This window comes from Micromys minutus (assembly GCF_963924665.1).
Source record: "Micromys minutus genome assembly, chromosome: 23".
Lineage (NCBI taxonomy): Eukaryota > Metazoa > Chordata > Mammalia > Rodentia > Muridae > Micromys > Micromys minutus.
Genome location: NC_137958.1, coordinates 18,642,000 through 18,666,014, shown reverse-complemented (window position 1 = coordinate 18,666,014; position 24,015 = coordinate 18,642,000). Strand labels below are relative to the sequence as shown.

At 38.5% G+C, this 24,015-nt stretch overlaps 1 protein-coding gene across 1 annotated transcript in view; it reads left to right on the top strand.

Moving 5' to 3' along the window:
• Positions 1-24,015, top strand: part of PCLO (piccolo presynaptic cytomatrix protein) — a gene marked incomplete at both ends in the record, with an annotated part of 299,800 nt that overhangs the window by 120,621 nt on the left and 155,164 nt on the right. Inside the window, 2 exons of the mRNA XM_080936500.1 lie at positions 12,962-13,666; positions 18,863-23,927. Coding sequence (XP_080792626.1) covers positions 12,962-13,666; positions 18,863-23,927 — 5,770 coding nt within the window. The remainder of the gene's footprint in view (positions 1-12,961; positions 13,667-18,862; positions 23,928-24,015) is intronic.

Genomic DNA, 24,015 nt, shown 5'->3' with positions numbered 1-24,015 from the left:
TTTTTAATACTTTATAGTAAAAGATTATACTTGGAGATACATTTCTGTTTCTGTAAGTTGATATTAAGGTGATAATATGATTGGGTAGTAGAGAGTGGTGTGGAAATCAAGTTTTGGAAAGGTGAGAGAGAAGGAGAAAGTGAGAGATTCAAGGAGGAGCAACATAGAGGCAGCCTTAGATGTTTCTGTTGGTGCATTTCTAATGGATAAAGGTTTTTATGAGTGTTTTATAAGGTATGGAGTTGTACAAGATCATTTCACTTATCTGGATGAGCAAATTTTATCATACCAATTGGATCAGAGTATTTTGATGTGTTCTTTGATGTGGTGACTTGAGATCAAAACAGGGTATAATGGCGGGATGCACAAAGCCTGCCATAAAGTTGGGATGTATGTATGCAAGGTGTGGCAACAACCCGCCAAGGGAAAGTTAGTGAAAACAACACATTGGAGTGGTCATGGACCACCCAGATCAAAAACAGCCATGTCTGGGTCAAAGGAAGCTGGTGTCTGTGAGTACTTGAAGGCAGCATGGAGCTGCTGACATAAAAAACACCACAGGGCCATTTGGTCCTACTGGTGCTGGCACTAGTCTGGGATAAAAGGTTACCACTTTTTTATTTTTACTGCAACATGATTTAGATCCAATATTCATTGGATTTGCTGCCTAAGTCATCTACAAAAGTTTGCAATCTCTGGGCCTAGAGAAATAGTGCCATTGGTAATATACCTGCAAGGCAAGTGTTAGGACTTCAGTTCAATCTCCAGGATCTACATCGCAAGCCCAATGTGATGGCATGCAGTTGTATTCACAGCAATAATAAGGAAGAGATAAGTGGACCCCAGGGGTTCACTGGTCAGCCGGCTTAACCTAGTTGGAGAGTTTCAGTACAAAGAAATATTCTAGCTCCAATATAAAGTGGGCAGTGTTAAGTTTCCACATGTATTTTGGATTTATGTTGTTTTTGCTATTATGGAAAACCAACCTTAGGCCATGGTGGTCTGTAGGATGCATAGGATTATTTCAGTCTTCTTAAATCAGGTGAGGGTGGTCTTGTGACCAGATATATGATTGATTTTGGAGAAGGTTTCATGAGGTTCTGAAAAGAATGTGTATTCTTTTGTTTCAGTGTGAAATGTTCTGAATATATCTGTTAAATCGATTTGGTTCATAACTGCTATTACCTTCACTGTATTTCTGTTTAATTTCTGTTTCAATGTCTGCTCCAATTGTAAGAATGGGGTGTTGCAGTCTTACACTAATACTGTATGAAGTTCAATGTGTTTTGAGCTTTAGTAAAGTGTCTTTTATGAATGTGGCTGCCCTTAAATTTGGGACGTAGATGTTAAGAATTGAGACTTTCTCTTGGTGGATTTTCTCTTTGATGAATATGAAGTGACATTTCTCATCATGCTTGATAATTTTTGGTTGAAAATCTATTTTATTGGATATTAGGATGGCAACTCCAGCTCGTTTCTTAGAACCATTTGCTTGGAACAACTTTTTCCATCCTTTTACTCTGAGATATTGTCTGTCTTTGTTATTTGTTTGCCTATATAGTCTATTAGATTATGTCTTTATAATTGAGCTGAGTCCATTAATATTGAGAGATAGTAAAGACAGATAACTGTTGATTTCTCTTATATTTGTTTGTAGGTGGCTTTGTGTGCTTGTGGTTCACTCCACAAGCTTATAAGGTGCTTAATATCTTGCTTTTACTTTGGTATAGGTACCTTTCTTGTGTTAAGAGTTTTGCTTCTAGGATTCTCTTTAGGGCTGAATTGGTACATAGATAATGTTTGAACTTGGTTTTGTCCTGGAATATTTTAGTTGCTCTATTTATATCGATTGACAGTTTGCTGGGTATAGTAGCCTGGACTGGCCTTTGCATTCTCTTACAATCTGCATGAGCTCTGACCAGGTTCTCTGGCTTTCATAGTCTCTGTTGAGAAGTGTGGTGTAACTCTTAGGCATATACCCAAAAAGATGCTCCAACATATAACATGGACACATGCTCTACCATGTTCATACAGTCTTATTTATAATAGCCAGAAGCTGGAAAGAACCCAGATGTCCTTCAGCAGAGGAATGGATGCAGAATGTGTGGTACATTTGCACAACAGAGTACTACTCAGCTATTAAAAACAATGACCACATGAAATTACTAGGCAAATGGATGGAATTACAAGCAATCAGCCTGAGTGAGGTAACCCAGTCACAAAATAATACACATGGTATGCACTCACAGAGAAGTGAATACTAGCCCAAAATGCTAGTAACACCCAAGAAACAATTCACAGACCTTATGAAACTCAAAAAAAAAAAAAAAAAAAAAAAAAAAAAGAAGATGCCTCTGTCCTTTGAAGGGAGAACAAAATGCACATGGGACAAAATACAGGGACAAATAAAGGATCAGGGATTGGAAAAGAAAAAAAGGATCACTCAGAGACTGCCCCTCCTGGAGATCCACCCACATGCAGCCACCAGACCCAATCATTATTGCTGGTTCCAAGAAGTGTTTACTGGCAGGATCCAGATATAGATGCCCCAACACAAGCTCTGCCAGAGTCATACAGATACAGCTGATCATGCTTGTAACTAACCATTGGACTGAACACAGGAACCCTAATGAAGGAGCTAGAGAAAGAAAGGGTTTGCAACCCCATGGGAGGAACAATATTATCAACCAACTAAACCCTCCAAAGCTCACAGGGACTAAAACACCAACCAATTAGAACACATGGAGAGACCCATGGCCCCAGTTGTATATGTAGCAGAGGGTAGCATTGTTTGGCATTAATGGGAGAAGAGGTCTTTGGTTCAGTGAAAGTGTGTTTTCACAGTGTATGGGAATGCCATGGCATTGAAGTAGAGAGGATTGTTGGGAGAGGGAGCAAATTTATGTAAGCAAAAGGAGTGGAAGGGATGGGAGAGGGGGGAAATGGGGTAACATTTCAAATATACATACAGAGAATATCCAATAAAAAATAAAAGAGAAGTCTTTTGTAATTCTGATATCGCTACAATTGTTACTTAGCCTTTTCCCTTGTAGCTTTTAATATTCTTTCTTTATTATTTGTGTTTAGTGTTTTGATTATTATGGGACAAGAGAATTTTCTGTGTCCATTGTTTGCTGTTCTATAGGCTTATTGTTCATTTATGGCCATCTTTTTCTTTAGGTTAGGGAAGTTTTTGTCTATGATTTTGTTGAAGACATTTTCAGGTACTTTAAGCTGGGAAATTTCATTCTTCTCCATTCCAATTATTTTTAGATTTGGTCTTTTCATTGTGTCGTAAAGTTCCTGTATGTTTTAAGTTAGGGTTTTTTTTTTTACTGTTTTGAGTTTTCTTTGACAGTTATCTCAGTCTTTTCTAAGGTATCTTCTACACCTGAGATTCTCTTTTCTATCTCTTGTATTTTCTCCATGATACATCTGTCATTCCTGACCTATTTCCTGGGTTTTCCATTTCCAGAGTTGCCTCCATTTGTATTTTCTTTATTTTTTCTCCTTTCACTTTTAGGTCTTGGACCACTTTATGCAATATCTTTGCCTGTTTGTGTTTTCCTATATTTCTTTAAGAGATTTCTTTGTTTCCTCTTTAAGGGCTTCTACCTGCTTACCTCTGTTTTTCTGAATTTCTTTCAGTGAATTATTTATATCCTCCTTAAAGGACTATATTATCTTCATGAGATAGGATTTTAGGGCAGCTTTCTGATTTTCAGGTATGTTGTTGTATTCAGAGCTTGCTCTGGTGAGAGAATAGGGTTCTGATGATGGCCATATATATTGGCTTCTGTTGCATATGATCTTGTACTTGCTTTTGCCATCTGGTATCCCTGGTGTTTGCTGGTCTGGGTGACTCTGTCTGTAGTCTACCTCTTTTGTCCCTGGGTTGCTTCAATTCTCCTGGTAGACCTGTGGCCCTGGTTGTAACATACCTCCTGTGAGGCCTTCAAACTGGAGGGTCATCAGAGGGCAGAGAAGCTGCTGATCTGTTGTCCTGGCTGCAGTTGATTTCCCGGGAGGCCTTCAGACTGTTGAGTCTTCAGAGGACCAGTCAAGCTATTGCCCTGTGTGAAGCTGATATCGACTGGGGACTATGGACTATGGACTATGGTTTGTGTTTCCCTGTGTGCAATAGAATTCCCGGGAAGCTTTCAGTCTTTTGGGTCAGTTGTCCTGCATGCCACTGAGCCCACAGGTGGTCTTTAGTCTGTGGAGTCAGTTGCCCAGTTTCCCCATGTGTACAGAGGAACTCCTGGGATGCCTTCAAGCTGTGGTGTCCTAAGTTCAGAGGATCTTTTGGGATGTCTCTGGCTGTGGTGTCAGATGCCTTAAGTGTCATGGATCTCCTGGGATACCTGAGGATATGGTGTCTTCTGGAGAGCAGACTACTTAGCAGTCTATCCCAGCTAAAGGACCAGACAATAGAAAGGACCAGGCAGAAGGGGCTAGAAACTCTTAGGATGAGTGAGAATTTAATAAGATAAAGCATATCCACAGGGTCCTCTAACCAACCATATTCTACTCAGTCTTCTCTCTCTGAACCTGCTGCACGTCTATTTTTAATACATCATTTTCCTTGCAAATTGAGACACATTTTTCCCTTCTGTCTTTGCAATGCTTAAATACACCATTCATTTTGTGCTGCTCCTGACCTAGTCATTTACACAAGCTTGCAGCTCAACAAAGCAATGACATTCCTTCAGGGGAAATTTATCCTCTTGAACGCAAGCAGCCAAAGGAGGAAGTAACATACAGATAAAACAACTTGTCTTAAAAGTAGGAGTTCTATTTTATTTCTGGGTTTTTGATCTGAGCCTAATGAATGTGCTCAGGTATAAACAGCAATGGTGAAATTTTAGTATACAGTCTTTATCAGATTCTATTAAAATGACAACTATCATGACACTTTATAACTAACATCTACATTTTCTTAACTCATCCAGTGCCTCAGAATAATTCACTCACATCTTCACTTTCAAGTCCTTATTGGGTCAGTGGTTAAGGGGTATTCACTATAAACACATTCTTTATGCCCAACATACATATATAGATTATTGGAAAACCTGTGGGGGTGTTTATTGAAAAGTTATGGGGGAAAGGAGGCAGATAATTGTACTTTGTTCGGCCTCTCTGCTGGAAGGTAGGAGGGGGAAGGCAGAACACAGAATGAACAGGACCCAGCCTGAGGCTGGAAAAGAAATAGCCTTCTTTGGGAGTTTTAGGCATATCTCTTTTAGGTGAAGGCCTGCCCTGCAGCAATCTTTAATGAAGTGACTCTCTGAGACAATCCTTGATTGTCCTTATTACTTTATTTGGTGCTGGATATAAATGCATACACTTTATTGGGATGAACCAGGGATTATATATCTTTTGGTGGAAGGAATACCAAGGAAGGGAAGGTCATAGGCCGAAGGCTTAGGCTACTGAAATGCCTATTAGCACAGAGAAGCAGTCTAAGTGTTATGCTATCTGACTGAGTACCCATGTTCCCCTCAGTAGGGTGTTGTGATTATATGTTCCAGAGCAGGGACAGATACAGGCAGGAAGAGGCTCAACTACTGTTGTTCTCTACTCTCCGAGTTTCCTGGAGTCTGAGAGCACTCAGATTATCAGATTTTATGCCTGTCTCTTAGCACAATCCCACATGCCCTACAGATAATGATCATTGTACTGTTCCAACAAACAAAACTAGAGTTGTGCTGTATGGTAGGACAGAGTGTCCATCTTCTGGTCCCACATTTTTAGGAGGGCTGTGATGGGATCTCTGAGGCAGTCCAGCTACTTAAATTATCCAATTTGGCAAGCATAATTTATCAACTGAATGACTGAACAAAATACCTGATATTAACCTCTGATTTCTAGGTTCATCCAAAAACATGTGTGTACACACCCAGATACACATGTGGACACACAATTATATATATACTACATACAATATGATTTGGTCACTAGGGTGGAGCCTCAGGAATGTGATTGGTCCTCTTATAAAAGATGCTTTTGATGTTGCTTGACTCTTCAACAGCAGTCTCTCCCAGCCTGAGTATAGGAGAAACAGGAAACATCTTCCTCTGGATTTCTGGACTAGGAGAGATTTATTTTTAGAATACACTAGCTGAAGATGGCATTTTGTCATAACAGCCTCTATGAACTAATACTGAATTTAATAGTTTATATCAATTGTTCAATTGATAGAATCTGACATTACATTGGAGACAACTCTCTGGGCATTTGAGAAATTGGGTAAATTAAGTGAGTAGACCTACCCGATATGAGGGCAGCTCCAGTCTTGGAGTGGGTGAAAGGAAGAAAGTTGACTAAGCATCAGTCACTGTGGTTCCAGACTGTAAATACAACAGGTACAGCTGCCTCTTCAAGTTCCTAAGGCCATGATTCTATACCATAATGGTCTATATGCTCAGACTATAAGCAAACACAGATCCTCACTCTCATAAGTGTACATCTTAATAGGTATTTCACAACATGACAAATAAACTGCTATTGTGTGTGCATGTGTGTGTCTTTGTGTGTGTATGCGTGTCTATGTGCATGCATGCCTGTGTATATCTATTTGTGTGTGTGGTGTCAGAAGAACCTAAACCCATGGTTTTCTTTAGTGAGTTCAATCACAATTGTTTCAGTGTAATAATTTACAGCTACTTAAATCCAGGCACAAAATTTATGTGATAGGTATATAATTCTTTAAATCACCACTCAGATTATTTTTGTACTTATGAAAAATGTATTATAACAGGAAATACAAAAAAAAAAGATTCTGGTTTAGGTCATGAAAAAAAATGAAAGCAGAAATCAACAAAAAGGATGGAATTATATTCTTAACGTATTTTAAATCTCTGACTATAATACACATGTAATACGATTTTTATTTATTATATGATACATGTGATTTTAGTTAGCATGTGGCTGTTTATGAAAATATTGTTAATGTATTCTGAGTATGTGGAAGCATAATTTTTATGCTTCTGAGAAAAGAAGCAGAGTGACTATTCTGGGATGCACAGGGCAGTTGTGTGACACTGTAGAAGTGATAGACATGGGCATATCCACTGATCACCTCAGACCAAGGACCTTGGAAATTGTCCAAGTTGCCCACAGCCTTCTGCGAATTATTCTTAACTGATCCTTATCCTTAAATTCAGTCATTCTACTCTCAGTAAAGTATATATTTCCCATGTTCCAGTTTTACATAAGGAAATGCTTATTTTGTATTGTTTTACATATATACATGCCTATTTTTCCTTAACTTCTTATGTAATTCATTTTGTACATATATACCAATGAGAAAGCACACATTATTAAATATTTGTATTTTGTATTTGAGTCATTCTTTTGTTAATCATAAAAAGACCAAAAGTATGATGAAAATTACATATTCTAATTTAAAAATATACAGTAACATGATATTTAATGATAAAAGTACTTCAGCCATATATTGTTCATTTTTAGGAGAGACAGAGTAAGAAAAGTCCCGCAAATAACCGATTTTGCATATATTTGTTTTTGAAACAGTGTTTTGTATACCTCACGCCAGTCTTCAGTTCATTGCGTAGCAGAAACAAATCTAGCATTCTGTTCCTCTTGCTTTAACTCTGGAGTGCTGATATGACAGACTTGCACCAGCATGCGAGGTTAATTTGCACACTTGTAAATGGTAATTCCATGGTTAGATTTCTCACATCATAGTTTTATGGTTTAACAAAACTGATTAGATAGTCTAGAAAAAGTGTTTCCCCCATAAGATGTATTTTCTAGGTGACCAATTAAATAAATGGCTCCGGATTGTAAATAATGGGGAAAAAAGTGTTTCCAACATTCAATTCTATTTCTTTTTTTTTCTTTCACAAATACCAAAACATGACATAGTAACAACTTTTTTTTTTTTTTTTTTGGATATCAGGTTACATTTAGGAACACAGGATCTCATAATAAATAAATACAGCTAAAATAGTATAAATTACTGATACAAATGACAATGCTGTTACCATACTTTTGGAACTGTCAGTAAGTGAAAGGTGATTTCATTGTTTATAGAGATAGCTCAGTGGTTAAGAACACTTGCTGCACTTCTACAGAGTCTAAGCCTGAGCACCCACATCATATTGCTCACAACACCTACTAGTAACTCTGACTCTGAGAATCCAATGTTTTTTTTTTAAACCTTTCCAACCTCCACCTGTGCATATGATACACACACACACACACACACACACACACACTTAAATATTTTAAAATCTTTTAAAGGTATGATTTACAAATACATTACGATAATTAATTTTTGTGTAATAGCATTTTAAATGTTATACACATCAACAAGCCACCACAGTGTTCATTTATTGCTCAAGCATATTATTGTAGAACCAAAAGGTGCACAAAACACAAAAATGTTATTTTCATTACAATTCTCTCTGTTTCAAGACATGTGGCCGCTGGTTCAGCCCTTCTGTTGAAGGAAAGTAGAAAATGTATTAGTTTCCAAATCAGTTCAGTTGTTACTTTAATAAAAATTAATGCAAAATGCTATTTGTAAGACTTTGAGATGCAAATATAAATGCATGTGAATTATATTTTTTGACCATCATTTCCAAGCATTTTACATCTATTGGTACATTTTCACCTGCTGCAAGCCTTAGATGCATACTTCAAAAGAGATACTTAGAAAACAAGCCAGCAGCCCTGAATTCTGTGATTTTACTTAATGGTATTGTTGCTATAGTTACAGCTGAAATCTCACATAAAGCAAATTACTTATTGATGGAGAAATGCTGAACAGCATGGCACAGTTCCTTTGCTGTTTCTTTGGTATTGCCTTCATTTCCTGCTCCCCTCTTAACATTTATGGATTTTTAGAGTGTTGTTTTGTTTTGATCAGGCTTTGATGATTAAGTGTTAGAATAAATGCATTTCACTAGCACGTTCTACCTGATAATTGAATGTGTTTGGATATGGTATGATCAGCACAGTTATTTTTAATATACTTTTTATATATTGGATTTTTCTTTACTTGGATATACATTTTTATATTCTAATAACTGAGGTTAAAGAAGTAACTGAGAATGTGAGAATTTTCATAATATGGAGGCTTCTGATTTTGTTACATTGAATATTAACTGGCTAAAAATTTTAATTAATAGTTTTTTCCACTGACACTAGTAAGACTACCTCTAAATAAAACATTAAAATCTATGAAATACATAAAAGCAAATCAACATGATTTGAGAGCCTCAGAATTTATGTAAGTATGTTTATAAATGTCTTTATATGCTTCTATAGTTAGCAGAGATAAGATCAGTAGTACAGTCAGTATTAGAAATGTCTTTAGAAATATAATATCTTTATTAAAAATAAAAATTCTGCCATTTATCCACATTGCTCCCTCTCCAATTCGTAACTTCTTAAGTTTGTTGATATATATTATAATGCTTGAGGTATAGATATGATATATGGATATAATGCCTAACTGTATACAATACAACATATTCAGATTATTTAATGCTACTTATATGTATACAATTTCAGAGCTGACCCCTTCATATCAAATAGCAAAACAGGAGGATCCTATTTAAGAAGATTGTTTCTCACACTTCAACATTTAGTAGCCTGTACACCTATGGGTGTGGCTCTGTGAGGTTCCCCACATCCATTTTAGCAAGTCTATTGATGTAGTACTTGTTCAGACCTTCTTCAAGTATCATGGGTGGAGCTTCTCTTTTGTTTCTTGGAGACAATTTTACAGCAGATTCTCTAGTCTTCTGGATTGTAAAACATCATAGATATCATACAGTATATTTGAGTTTTATTCTTTTCCCTTCACAAATGCCTTGTAAGTTCTCTTCCACCTCTCTATGCACTAAATTCCATGTGTGTTGTCTCTTTTAAAACAAGCAAATAGTCCAATTTTTATTGACCAGCTATTCATGAAGAAGAGGAGTCTATCCTACAGTGTGGTTGACATACCCAGTGTCAATCTATTGAAGAGAACTGAATTTCCCTCTCCCAGCATCTACCCATCATGACCAGCTTCTTGGATAAGTGTAGGAATTTTAGCCTACTTCCATTCACCTGTGCTGGGATTTTGTCTCACTTCAGTGTGTGAAGGTTTTGTGAATGTTGATATAGTCGATGTGAATCCATAGATGCAACTGCCTTGTTGTGTCTCAAAAATGTTGTCTCCCTGATATCATCCACCATGATGGCTCTTACATTCTTTCCTCCCCATCTTCTGTACACACCTCTAAACCCTGACCTTAGATGCAGATACTATATACAGGGATGAATCTTCAAAAGTCTCTCATTCTCAGCACACTGTCCGTTTGTAGATTTCAGTGTTAATTACTGTGAAAAATAAGTTTCTCCAATGAAAGCTGAGAAGTGCACATACCTATGGGTATCCATTTGCTCTGGTGACTTAATAGAACGATCATAGTAGACTCTATCCCCGAGCTGACGGCATAACTAGCCTCAGGTTCTTGGCCTCACTGACACTGCCAGACATAGAATCTATCTGTGGAGTGTGGCATAAATCCAAGCAAAGAGTGACTGATTACCTCCACTAGCATTCTTTTCATTCTTGCGCCAGTATATCTTGCAGTCAGAGATCTGTTATAATTTTCAGGGTTTGTATCTTATCTCATAGAGGTGCACAGCCATCCATTTATATGGAAGAACAGCCACCGCTGCCTTTTACCTTTACGAAACAAACTATATATTGGGGGAGTAAAGTATTTTATTTGATATAATAGATTAGATACATACACCATACGGTGCTAATCCTCTAACCTAGATTTTAAAGTAATGAAAACTTTGAGTATACTATCTCCCAAATATCAATGTGCTTCATTTTCTCAACATATTTTCTTTTACGAAAAGTCATGTGCTCTGTGGTATTTATCATATACTCAATATATGACAAAAAAAGTTTTATAATAGAAAAAACTTCCCAGTGGGATGGGAAGTACATTATTGCTAGATTAAAAGGCCCCAGCTTATTTATAATAGGAAATGCCAGGTGAAAATGCCTAGTTCCCACCTGCATGGAATTTTTAGAATCCTTGCTACAAAACAGCACCAGGAAGCTGCTATTTTTGTCCACTTCTTTTTTAAAAATGTCAAGCTCAAAATATGAATAATGAAAATATATCAAGATGTATCTCAATCAAGTAATGATTTCTAAAACCATACTAGAGATGTAGACTGATATTCTGTAGATCCTGTTATCCTTGGTGACAAATCAGCACAGAACGGAGACACTCAGTATTGGGCAGGTGATCAAGGCACTTTCTTCCACATGACCTGTGGACATAGTTGTTATGTAAAACTATAGTTCACACCAGAGATGCTTTCACAGAATCTTAATAAAGATGGACATTAATATATTGCGGAAAGGTGGTGGTGGCACATACCTCTAATCCTAGCACTCAGGAGGCAGAGGCATCTGGACCTCTGAGTTCAAGGTGAACCTGGTCTACATAGAGAGTTCTGTGTCAGCCAGGGATACACAGAGAAACCTGGAATCGAAAAAAAAATTGAAGGGAGGAAGGAAAGCAAAGGGAAAAAAGGATAGATTGATAATGAGAATTATTATCAAACATACCAAAAGTAAAGGGACCCAAGTATATATATCTTAATGCTTCATATACAGGCCTCACTGAACGTAAAAGGTGGAGTTCATCTTACTTTCGGTAAGAAAGCATAACCCCATATAGCTTACAAAGATAATCAAATATATTAAGCACCATGTTTTAAAGTCCCTGAAAACTAGGAAGCAGGGGACAAATAAAAATTTTCTTTAATAGTGTTCTACAACAGTAAGTGATTTTTCTCTAAGGTATTCAAGCCACGCAGCTGCATCAAGGAGCCAGTGTGAAGAGCAATTTGAAATTGAATTTATCTGGAGACAATTCAACATTAAAAAAAAGCAGGCGGTCTTATTTATAGGATCCTCCCACCTTCTTTCTTGCAAAATAAATACACATTAAATGGTAATAATTAGAAGGGAACAATGTGTACAGCCTTTATTTCTTACATTAAAGTAGAGATCACGAAGCACAAAACAAAATTTAAAGAGTGTCCGCCTTTAGCCTAGCGCTTGCCTCCTGTGTGAACAGTTTGCATGTGTTCTTTTCAGAGACTAGTTTTTCATGGCTTAGCTTGCAAAACAGTGAAATAGCGGATTCTCAAAATGTTGGGTCCTCTTACCTTCACTCAGAACTCTGAAAAAATAGTCCCCAGGAAACTGTTTAGCTGAGTGCAACCTAACGTGATCTCCTGAAGGCGGATACAACCTGTTATACCTTAAGCAATGGTCACATAAGCAAACATTTCCACCCAAAAATCAGAATATATTTTGGGAAAAAAGCCAAACAATTTGAACTAAGACTCCATCCTACTTAACTGATGAATACATATGGCTAGTATTAAAAATGGAATAATTTTATTAATCTGAAAGAAAATAAGAGAATTACATGTTAGTAACTCTATGCTACCCAGTGGACACAAGGGGTAAACTGAATTCAAAGAAGCTCTGTGTAATTTTGCACAAAATCAAAGTTATTATAAAATATAATTGTATTTGAGTAAATTTATGATGGAAATACTAAGTTTACAGCAACTAGGTGAAAAATTTTCTTTCAAGTTGCTTTTCACCACAGACCCCTAAGTGAGTACTTCTCTAGGTCCTTCTATGTCTATTTTCCCATTCCCCCTCTTTTTCTTATCAGAGGTGTATGTAGAGATTGGTTATCATTGTGTGGCATTTAAATTTATATAGTCCCTTTATATTTTTAAATGTTTTTTTTTCCTTAGAAGACAATGAATCACCCTCTTCCTGTCAACAATCAACAGAACCACTAGGCACTTAAAATTTTCATCTTGATTAATGCACTGGAATAGAAAGTCTGCTGTGCTCTTAATCCACTCACTGCTGTTTGTCTTGCAGATTCAAGAATGGCTTTGTTTGAACTGCCAGACACAGAGAGCACTATCAGGACAACTTGGAGATATGGGCAAAATGCCACCTGCTTCCTCAGGACCCAAAGCATCCCCTGTACCTGCCCCTGCAGAACCCTCATCTCAGAAAACACCCACGGGGGCCCTCGCTAAAGGTCAAAAGAAGGAAACAGAAGTAAAAACAGAAACGGAAAAACCGATCCCAGAAAAAGAAACACCATCAATCGAGAAAACGCCTCCTACGGTCACTACAGATCAAAAACTAGAAGAAAGTGAAGTTACAAAAAGCAAAGTTTCGGCCCTGCCGGAAAAGGAACCATCTGAGGAAGAAAAAGCCCTATCTGAAGATAAAAAGGAAAAGAAGCCACCTGCTGAAGAAAAGCCATCCCCTGAAGAAAAGAAGCCAGTCCCCGATGATAAGAAATCACCCCCAGAAGCAAAACCATCGGCCTCAGAGGGGGAAGAGAGACATGAAATACCTAAAGCTCACGTACAGATTCCAGAAGAAGAGCCCAGGGGCAGAGCCGCTGCAATGGCAGGTGAGGAGCAGCAGCCAGACAGCAGGACGGAAGACCAGCCAGGCAGCACACCTCTGAAGTTCCCCAAGGCAGGAGAGGAGAGCAGAGCAGAGACACAGGCTCAGGCAGAAGGCGGTGCAAAGGATGGCCACGTGGAGCCGAGTAAAGAAAAGGCAGTAAGTTGTGTTTCCTACCATCTCAGTCTCCCATGTGCTTTGCACCATGCTTACACAGTACCTGAGCTGATCAAAGACAGGGTGCACGTGAAAAACCTATAAACTATCAACTGCGTTCCCGAGAACTCTAACCTCTTTTCACTTCTGTGGTATTTTGATACATTAATCGAATTCCACAGAGATAAAATTCTCTAACACATACATGGTATTTTATTTTGATACCTTAGTTAAATTCTATAGAGATAAAATGGTGAGATCATACAGAAAAATGAAACGTTTTCCTATAGGCCCATGTTATTATTATTATTATTATTTGTAATCCAGCGTGGGATTATAAATCAGCATTTTTCTTTACCTAAAATAATGTATCATTAAGCTATTTGGCTTTGTAAGAGGCAAGGAGTTTTTTTTTTGTTGTTGTTGTTTTTTTTTTTTTGTTTTTTTTTTTTTTTTTTTGACTGTTGTTTGCCTTGTTTTGTTTTTCCTCTTGATAGCCTTCTAAGCTGTGAACAGCACAACATTATTGGTTAAAAGGAGAGAGGCATGGTCAAAATCCAGAATGAAAGTAATTTTATATGTTCATTGTTAATTCTAGTTTTATTCACCATGTAAGGTCATACACTGAATATGGGAGGATTACTTAGAGTCAGAATATAGTCTAGAGTAATACACACTTTTCCTTTAGTGTGAACGTTCAATAATATTCTGTCTTAAGTAACATTTAAAGAAGAAATTCTGCCATTTTTAAAGGAACCCTAATTAATATTGCTTAAAAATATAATTATATCACCTTCCCAATTTCTCCTTCCAACCTAATGTCTGCTCCCTCTAATTCTTCTCAGCCCCCTTTAAAACCTTTCCTTCCTCTCAAACTGATGGGCTCTCTGTATTTGATTTTTATTGTTGTGTGTGTCTCTGTGTGTGTGTGTGTGTGTGTGTCTGTGTGTGTCTCTATGAGTATTGTCTGCATTCATCTACTATAGAAAAGGTGCTTTAGCCATATTTCTTCTTTACCAAGAAATAAGCTTTAAATTAACAGCGAAAAGAGAAAGTGATTTTCCTACTATATTTCTCTTTCTTACAATAGAACTTCCAATTTTCCATTAGGCTTTGGTAGACCAGGGGAACAGTTAGAACTTAAACAACATCAGTATTTTCTGTCCATTTCCAAAATTATGACTAAATCTTTCTGCAGCATTTAAATGATAACATAAAAAACATCAGACCCAAGATATGTTGAGTGCATATCTACACACAACAGTGAGTGGTCTTTCCTGAATAGCTTAGCTTGGATTTCCCCACTATGGTATCTGGCTGCATTATAACTTTCCTCAACAAGTAGGAAATCAAAGGCACAAACACTTTCATGTGATTATTATGCATAGACTGTTTTCTCCCCCCTGAAGTGGCTCTGCTTTTTTCTTGTGTGCCTGTGCAGCCTCTTCACTGTGTGTCCATCACAGACGCCCCACTTGAGTGGCTCTTTTCTGTGCTTCCTTCTCACCCCATGACTGACAGTCAACATCTCCTGCTGTAGAACTCCCTATATTGGTTTCTATGTTGCCATTTTAAAATCCAAGTACTACTCCTCAGCTAGGTCTTAATACATTGTAGGAAATCTCAAAGAAAATTCCTTCCCCCCATCTAACATACACAACAATTGATAACATAAATATTATGGTGGCCGTTTTAAAAGTAGGAGATCAGATTTTATACCCACATGTCAATGTGTACTTGAGGCACATGGGATGAGGATGTTAGCACTGTCCTGATAATAAAACCTCCACTCACACACGCTGCCTCTCCTCATCTTCCTCCTGGGCCCTTCTGAAGCACGGCCTCTCCTTATTCAGCTCTTTTCCTAACTTTTGGCATAATCCTTTGGGTAACTTTCACAGCCTGTATATTTTTATTATCTTATATTCATTTGTCAGTTTTTCAGTTTTAATCCTGTGTTGTTTTTATTTCTTGTTGCTACATCATTTTATTTTATACTCACATTTCCAAAATGCATCGATTGAAGAAATTTACAATGATTGTATAATAAAATGAACATATTTGAATATATTTGAAGCATACTACTTTAACCCTTTTAGTTTCATATTTTAAAATCATGTTGCTATAAAATTTTGTTTTTCACCTAGTTACTCAAGCAGGAAACTTTTGAAATCTTTATTTCACATATTATACTGAAAAACCACAGTCTTCTAAATGGAAATTTAAATTAACACATATTTTAGTGTGTACTTTGTTTTCTGTCTACAATAACTGTAAGGATAATATTCAAGTTATCCATAGACACTAAACGTCATACCTACATTATCTCTATGAGAAATAATCAAGTGTTCTGGTGAACAATATTTTCTCGTTCTTGGGCTCAATTTTATGGATTCAATCTGGATTTTAGTGATTTAGATAATCATATTTGCTGTCCATCTTAACATAAACTTTCTATAGACATTAAAGATAGCCTCTGTCTTCTTTCTGTTCACTTAAAATCTAGTCTGGAAAAATTAACCAAGCTCTTACTGTTCTCTGTGTTCGCAGTTTTTTGTCGGTATCCTAGATATCAGGTCTTAGTGCTACTAATCTTCAGAAACTTCTGTTTTCCTTCAATGTAGAATGCTAATGGATTCAACTTCTGTGGAAAAAACACAGACAACTGTGGCAGAGCATATGTGTTTTTGAGCATTTCCTCCCCCTAGGTATCCTAGAAAGTACACCACTATCAGAGGAATTTCAAGTGGTATTAACTCATTACTGTCTTCTCTTCCCCCCCCCGCCCCAATGGCTTACTGTCCAATAAAAGGCCACGGGAAGCTCATGGGAAAGAGAATCTTCAATCTGTCCTGTGAAATAGTAATTTATTGACCCAGTGCCTGAAATTTTTGAATAATTATTTAAAAGTATAGAGTAGGAAAACTCAACTAGCTAAAATTCTATGCCTCGAAAATGTGCTCTATAATATAGAGCAGTGTGGCAGAATGTAATGATAATTTATTCAAAGCAGAAAGTCTTCTCCTTGAAATGAACAATAACGTTTTTGTTTTAAAACTGTCTACGGGGTCACTAGTCTCTCTATCTGACTTCATCAAAGATTCAACATTTGTAAATGAAAGGAACCTAATGGAAATTTTATTCTTATTTTAGAATTTTGGAGATTGTTTTAAATAGCATTCAATGTGAAAAGTAAAACAGATAATTAAAAAATGTCAATTTCCTGATTATTCAAATAAAAAATTAATTAACTTTTATAATCATTAATATTGTTTACATCTGTATATATACTTTATAGATTACACAAAAGTAGGTTTGTTACATCTATATCTTTAAATACTAACTGAATAGATTAATGCTTTTCCTTAAATAAGTACACTCATATATTTTTGAAGCACCTAAAAAATTTCTAATCTTTAAGTCTAGTGTAATAAGAAATTAACAAGAAAAAGTAGTCCACATTATTTTACCTTCACATAAGCCTTTGACTATATCCTACTTTGTAGTACTTCAAATGGCCATTTTGAAGATCAATAATTAGAGAAAAAAAGATTCAGCTTATGTCTGGATCCAGCTTATTGGACTGTAATTTGCATCCAAGTTTTCCTTGTTAATATGTGTTATTAATAAAGCAGTGTTAAGGACAAGGAAGGTGGATGGATGCCAAGTTCTGATATGTAGAAATTCTTTTAAATTAATTGCTGTTAATAATAAATTAATTATAATAATTATTAGGTAATAATAGTAAAGCTTAGGTTGTAGGTGCCTCAAATCATTGAAGCTGATGAGTGATTAATGAGTGATCTGATGTTTCACTAAGCCATGTGGTTAATTAGGCCACATTACTCTGCAAAGGGATACACACCTAAGTCTCGTCAGTAGGAGAGAAAGTAACATTATGAAGTTTTTCAGGGTATCCTATTGAATGAGCATGACTCTCTTTGACTCTGCCAGGAAAAGGCATTCAAAACAACTAATAGATTACTTATCAACCACCCCTAAAACGTTGTCAGACCTCAAGCCTGTAGAATGAACATTCTATATCACTGCTGCCCTTGGATACAGATGGAGACATCATCACAGCATCAGCACCACAGAAATGTAGTGACTGGCACCTGTGAACCATGTGAGAAAGAGACAGGACCAGAAGGTTAATGAGGTAGAGCATACCACAGAGGAATGGCTACAGAGGGAAACCATACACGGGCCAGTGTAGGGAAAGTGTTTTAACATTTTGTGTTAACATTTCATGATTCCTTTTTCCTTTTTCTTTGTGACAGTCTATGTATCCTGTCATGAGCATTTTCTCAACTGAGGCCACCTGCTTTTAGATAACTCTAACTGGGACAAATTAACATAAGCACAGCTGAGTTGGAGTAGGGAGAGCTGTAATCAGAATATATTGTATAGAAAATATTTATTTCAATTAAAGAAAAGAAATCTATGTTCACATATGCAAGAGAAGGGGGAAGGGAGAAAGGGATGGGAATGGGTGGGCCTACTCTATGTATGTGAGGAAAAGAGTTTAGACTCCAGCACCCATGTAAATGATACATATGGCCATCTTCACCTTACACCAACTCCAAGGTTGGGAATGAGGACATGGGTACCACAAACAAAAGATCTCATGGGCTCAATGGTCATCTAGCCTAGTCCAATAAAAAACAAACAAACAAATAAACAAAAAACACAGCAAGCTCCAGGTCCAACAAATGGCCATGTATCAAGAGAATTAGGGAAAGAATGAAGAATAGACCATCCACTGGCCTCCTCTGGACTCCCAGAACACACACATACATGCAGGAGAGAAAGAGAGAGGAAGAGACAGAGGGAGGGAGAGACTGACCTTTTTCTTTTAACAACTTGAACTTCATCTCAAAGTAAATGTACTTATACAGATTATATATTTGAAGGAAAGTAGAATTAAAATGTAAAGGGGATATCACAGAATGAATGGGAAAAGTATATTGACAACAAACATGTGATTTAAATTTACATGAAATGAAAAATAACTGATGTTAATGAATGTCAACTGTTCTGAATTTTGTTTTCATACCAACATTTTAAAAACTATCATCATGTACTTGCATTTTCCCATAATTGTTTTTTAATTATTAATGTTTCCTTAATAATGATGGAGATAAACATATGACGAATTTGACCCTAACAAGTTTGTCTCTGTCTTTTCTACTCTGATAGGAAAAGGAAGAGGATAAATCAGACACTTCCAGTTCTCAGCAACCCAAGAGCCCGCAAGGTCTGAGTGACACAGGATATTCTTCTGATGGAATATCAGGTTCTCTTGGGGAAATTCCAAGTCTTATACCCAGTGATGAGAAAGATTTGCTGAAAGGACTCAAAAAAGATTCTTTCTCACAAGAAAGCAGCCCTTCCAGCCCCTCAGACTTGGCTAAATTGGAAAGTACAGTACTATCTATTTTGGAAGCTCAGGCAAGTACACTTGTTGGTGAAAAAGCAGAAAAGAAAACACAGCCCCAGAAGGTTTCTCCAGAAAAGCCTCAGGACCAGCAGAAAACACAGACTCCATCTGAAACACTGGATGTTACTGTTTCAGAAGAGGAGATCAAAGAGAGTCAAGAAAAGAAAGTTAGTTCAAAAAAAGATAGCGAACACCTTTTTCCTTCCAGGAAGGAGCACCAAGAGAAACCTGAGCTGGCTGATGACCTAAGTCCGCGAAGAGCATCCTATGATTCAGTTGAAGACAGCAGCGAAAGTGAAAACTCCCCTGTTGTACGTCGGAAGCGGAGAACCAGTATTGGATCCACGAGCAGCGATGAGTACAAGCAGGAAGACAGTCAAGGTTCCGGGGAAGAGGAGGACTATATTCGAAAACAGATTATAGAAATGAGTGCTGATGAGGATGCTTCGGGCTCTGAGGATGAAGAGTTCATCAGGAGTCAGCTCAAAGAGATCAGTGGTATTACCGAGAGCCAGAAGAGGCAGGAAGCAAAGGGGAAAGGAAAAGGCGCAGCCGGGAAGCACAGACGGCTGACTCGAAAGAGTAGCACCAGTTTCGATGATGACCCAGGGAGACGTCATTCCTGGCATGACGAGGATGATGAGACCTTTGATGAAAGCCCTGAACTCAAATTTCGAGAAACTAAAAGCCAGGAGAGTGAAGAACTTGTTGTTGCCGGAGGAGGAGGGTTACGTCGATTCAAGACAATAGAACTCAACAGTACAACAGCAGAGAAGTACTCTTCAGAATCCGCTCAGAAAAAGGCGACTTTGTATTTTGATGAAGAGCCAGAATTAGAAATGGAAAGCCTGACGGACTCACCCGAGGACAGATCTAGGGGAGAGGGATCCTCCAGCCTCCATGCCTCCAGCTTCACTCCTGGCACATCGCCTACATCAGTATCATCGCTTGATGAGGACAGTGACAGTAGCCCAAGTCACAAAAAAGGAGAAAGCAAGCAGCAGCGCAAAGCTCGGCACAGGTCACATGGCCCTCTTTTGCCCACCATTGAAGATTCTTCTGAGGAAGAAGAACTGAGAGAGGAAGAAGAATTACTAAAAGAGCAAGAAAAGCAGCGAGAATTGGAGCAGCAGCAGAGGAAGAGCTCTAGTAAGAAATCGAAGAAAGACAAAGATGAACTTCGAGCTCAGAGACGGAGAGAAAGACCAAAGACACCACCTAGCAATCTCTCTCCCATCGAGGATGCATCTCCCACAGAAGAATTGCGCCAGGCAGCAGAAATGGAAGAGCTACACAGATCCTCTTGTTCTGAGTACTCACCTAGCATAGAATCAGACCCGGAAGGGTTTGAAATAAGCCCCGAGAAAATAATAGAAGTTCAAAAAGTTTATAAATTGCCCACAGCTGTGTCTTTATTCTCACCAACAGATGAGCAATCTGTTATGCAGAAAGAAGGTGTTCAGAAGGCTTTAAAAAGTGCTGAGGAGATGTATGAAGAAATGATGCAGAAACCCCACAAATATAAAGCCTTTCCAGCTGCAAATGAACGAGACGAAGTGTTTGAAAAAGAGCCATTGTATGGCGGTATGTTAATAGAAGACTACATTTATGAATCCTTAGTAGAAGACACATACAATGGATCAGTAGATGGAAGTCTGCTCACCAGGCAAGACGAACAAAATGGATTTATGCAGCAGAGAGGAAGAGAGCAAAAAATAAGACTCCAGGAGCAGATTTATGATGATCCTATGCAGAAAATTACAGACCTCCAGAAAGAGTTTTATGAATTAGAAAGCTTACATTCCATTGTGCCTCAAGAAGACATTGTTTCAAGCTCTTATATCATTCCAGAAAGCCATGAGATAGTGGATCTGGGTAACATGGTAACTTCCACCAGTGAAGAGAAGAAGTTATTAGATGCTGATTCTGCTTACGAGGAACTCATGAAGCGGCGACAGATACAGCTAACAGATGGATCCAGCCCCATACAGACTACCATCGGAGATGACATGGCAGAGTCCACGCTGGACTTTGACAGGGTGCAGGATGCATCTTTGACATCAAGTATCCTTTCTGGAGCATCTCTTACAGACTCAACCAGCAGTGCAACCCTCTCTATCCCAGATGTTAAGATAACCCAGCACTTTTCAGCAGAAGAACTTGAGGATGAATATGTAACTGATTATACAAGAGAAATTCAGGAAATAATTGCTCATGAATCACTAATATTGACCTATTCCGAGCCTTCCGAAAGTGCGACGTCTGTCCCACCTTCTGACACACCTTCTCTCACTTCCTCTGTTTCTTCCGTTTGCACCACAGATAGCTCCTCACCAGTCACTACCCTCGACAGCCTAACAACTGTTTATACAGAGCCAGCAGTTGTAATAACTAAACTTAAAGACCCCGAGGAAATTCCTTCAACTTATTTTCCAGGCAGCATTATTGACTATCCAGAAGATATAAGCGTATCTTTAGCTCGGACCATCACACCAGAAAGTAGAACTAATGCTGATCAGATTGTGATTTCTTTCTCTGGTATAGCACCTTCTGTCACAGAATCTGTAGGAACTAAACTGGAGAGGCCACAAGCTGACATCACTTCCACTGACTTACCTATATCTGAAAAGGACTTAATAAAAGGCAAGAAAGAAACTGGGGATGGAATTATTTTGGAAGTTTTGGATGCTTATAAAGATAAAAGCGAAGAACCTGAGGCTGAAGTAACAAAAATTAGCTTACCTGAGACTGGGTTGGCCCAGACACCTTCTTCTGTAATAGCCCCTCAAGTTAAGGAACAACCTGTATCTTCACAATCTGTATCTGGAAAGATCTCTGGTCAGGAAAAGCCCACCTATAGGTTACCATCTGGCAGTCTTCCTGTTTCTACCCATCCATCTAAATCTCGTCCATTTTTCCGAAGTTCTTCTTTGGACATATCAGCCCAGCCACCCCCTCCTCCTCCCCCACCTCCTCCTCCCCCTCCCCCACCTCCTCCTCCCCCACCTCCGCCATTGCCTCCAGCAATTTCTCCTAAGCCACCCACTTATCCTAAAAAAAAGTTGGCAGCTGCGGCTCCAGTGACTCCAACTACTATGATTACAACCCATGTTGATGCTGTCACTACGGTAGAAGCCACAGCTGCTCGAAGAAGTAACGGGTTACCTGCAACCAAAGTATGTGCTACCGCACCTCCTCCTGTCCCCCCTAAGCCTTCTTCAATTCCAACTGGACTTGTATTTACACATAGGCCAGAGGCAAGCAAACCTCCAATTGCCCCCAAGCCCACAATTCCTCAGGTTCCAGTGACTACACAGAAAATGACAGATACATGTCCCAAACCAACAGGTCTACCTTTAACTACAAGTATGTCTTTAAATTTAGTGACTTCAGCAGACTACAAACTGCCTTCCCCTACCTCTCCACTTTCTCCACACTCTAATAAATCCTCACCTAGATATTCTAAGTCTCTCATGGAGACTTATGTGGTTATTACATTGCCCTCTGAACCTGGGACTCCAACAGATTCTTCTCCTGCTCAAGCCATTACAAGTTGGCCCTTGGGATCACCCCCAAAAGATCTGGTTTCCCTTGAAACAGTATTTTCCATTATTCCTCCCATGACAGCTACAGAAATTCCAAGTGCTTCACAGCCAACCCTTTATGCAGCTGGAACTTTGGGGACATTTTCTGCTGTCCCTGTTGTAACACCATCTCTGTCTCAAACAGTACCAACTTCACTCACACAGTTTCTTCCAGCAGAAGCTCCAAAACCTGAGGTTTCTGCCGTGAGAAGTGCAGGCCCAAGTGTTGCTCCCAGAAGTGTCTCCATACCAATTCCCCCAGAGCCTCTGGCTCTAGACAGGCATCAGTATAAGGAAAATGGAAAGTTGCCGCTTATAGGCGATGCCATTGATTTGCGTACAATACCGAAAACAGAAGCTAAAGCAACTGAAAAATGTATGGATCTTTCTGCTTCTGCAATGGATGTGAAAAGGCAGACCGCAGCAAACGAAGCCTACAGGCGACAAATTAGTGCCGTCCAACCTTCTATCATGAATCTCAGTGCAGCTTCCTCCTCAGTCACTCCAATCACCATGGACTCTAAGACAACAGCTGTTGTCACATGCACAGACACTACAATTTACACAGCAGGCACAGAAAGCCAAGTGGGTATAGAGCATGCAATGACATCACCACTCCAGCTTACTACATCAAAACATACCGAATTACCGTACAGGAAACCTAGCAGCCAGACCTTTCCTACGGTTCGAGATGAAGCACCAATAAACTTATCATTAGGCCCTTCAGCCCAGGCAGTGATATTGGCTGTCACAAAGCCTGTCACTGTACCTCCTGTGGGTGTCACAAATGGATGGACTGACAGCACCGTATCTCAGGGTGATGGAGAAGTGGTAGATCTTAGCACATCAAAGTCTCATAGAACTGTTGTGACAATGGATGAGTCTACTTCAAATGTGGTGACTAAAATCATAGAAGACGATGAAAAACCAGTTGATTTGACTGCAGGAAGACGGGCTGTGTGCTGTGACATGGTTTACAAGTTGCCCTTTGGGAGGAGCTGCACGGCACAGCAGCCTGCAACTACCCTTCCTGAAGACCGTTTTGGTTATAGGGATGACCACTACCAGTATGATAGATCAGGGCCGTATGGTTACAGAGGAATTGGTGGAATGAAACCTTCCATGTCAGACACTAATTTAGCAGAAGCTGGACATTTTTTCTATAAAAGTAAGAATGCTTTTGATTATTCTGGAGGAACTGATGCAGCAGTAGATCTGACTTCAGGGAGAGTGTTTACAGGTCAGTATGATGTAACCATAGACCCTGCCTTGCAATGCCGTTATGGTGTTATACATCTGGTTTCAGGATGAAAAGTATCCCTGCTCCA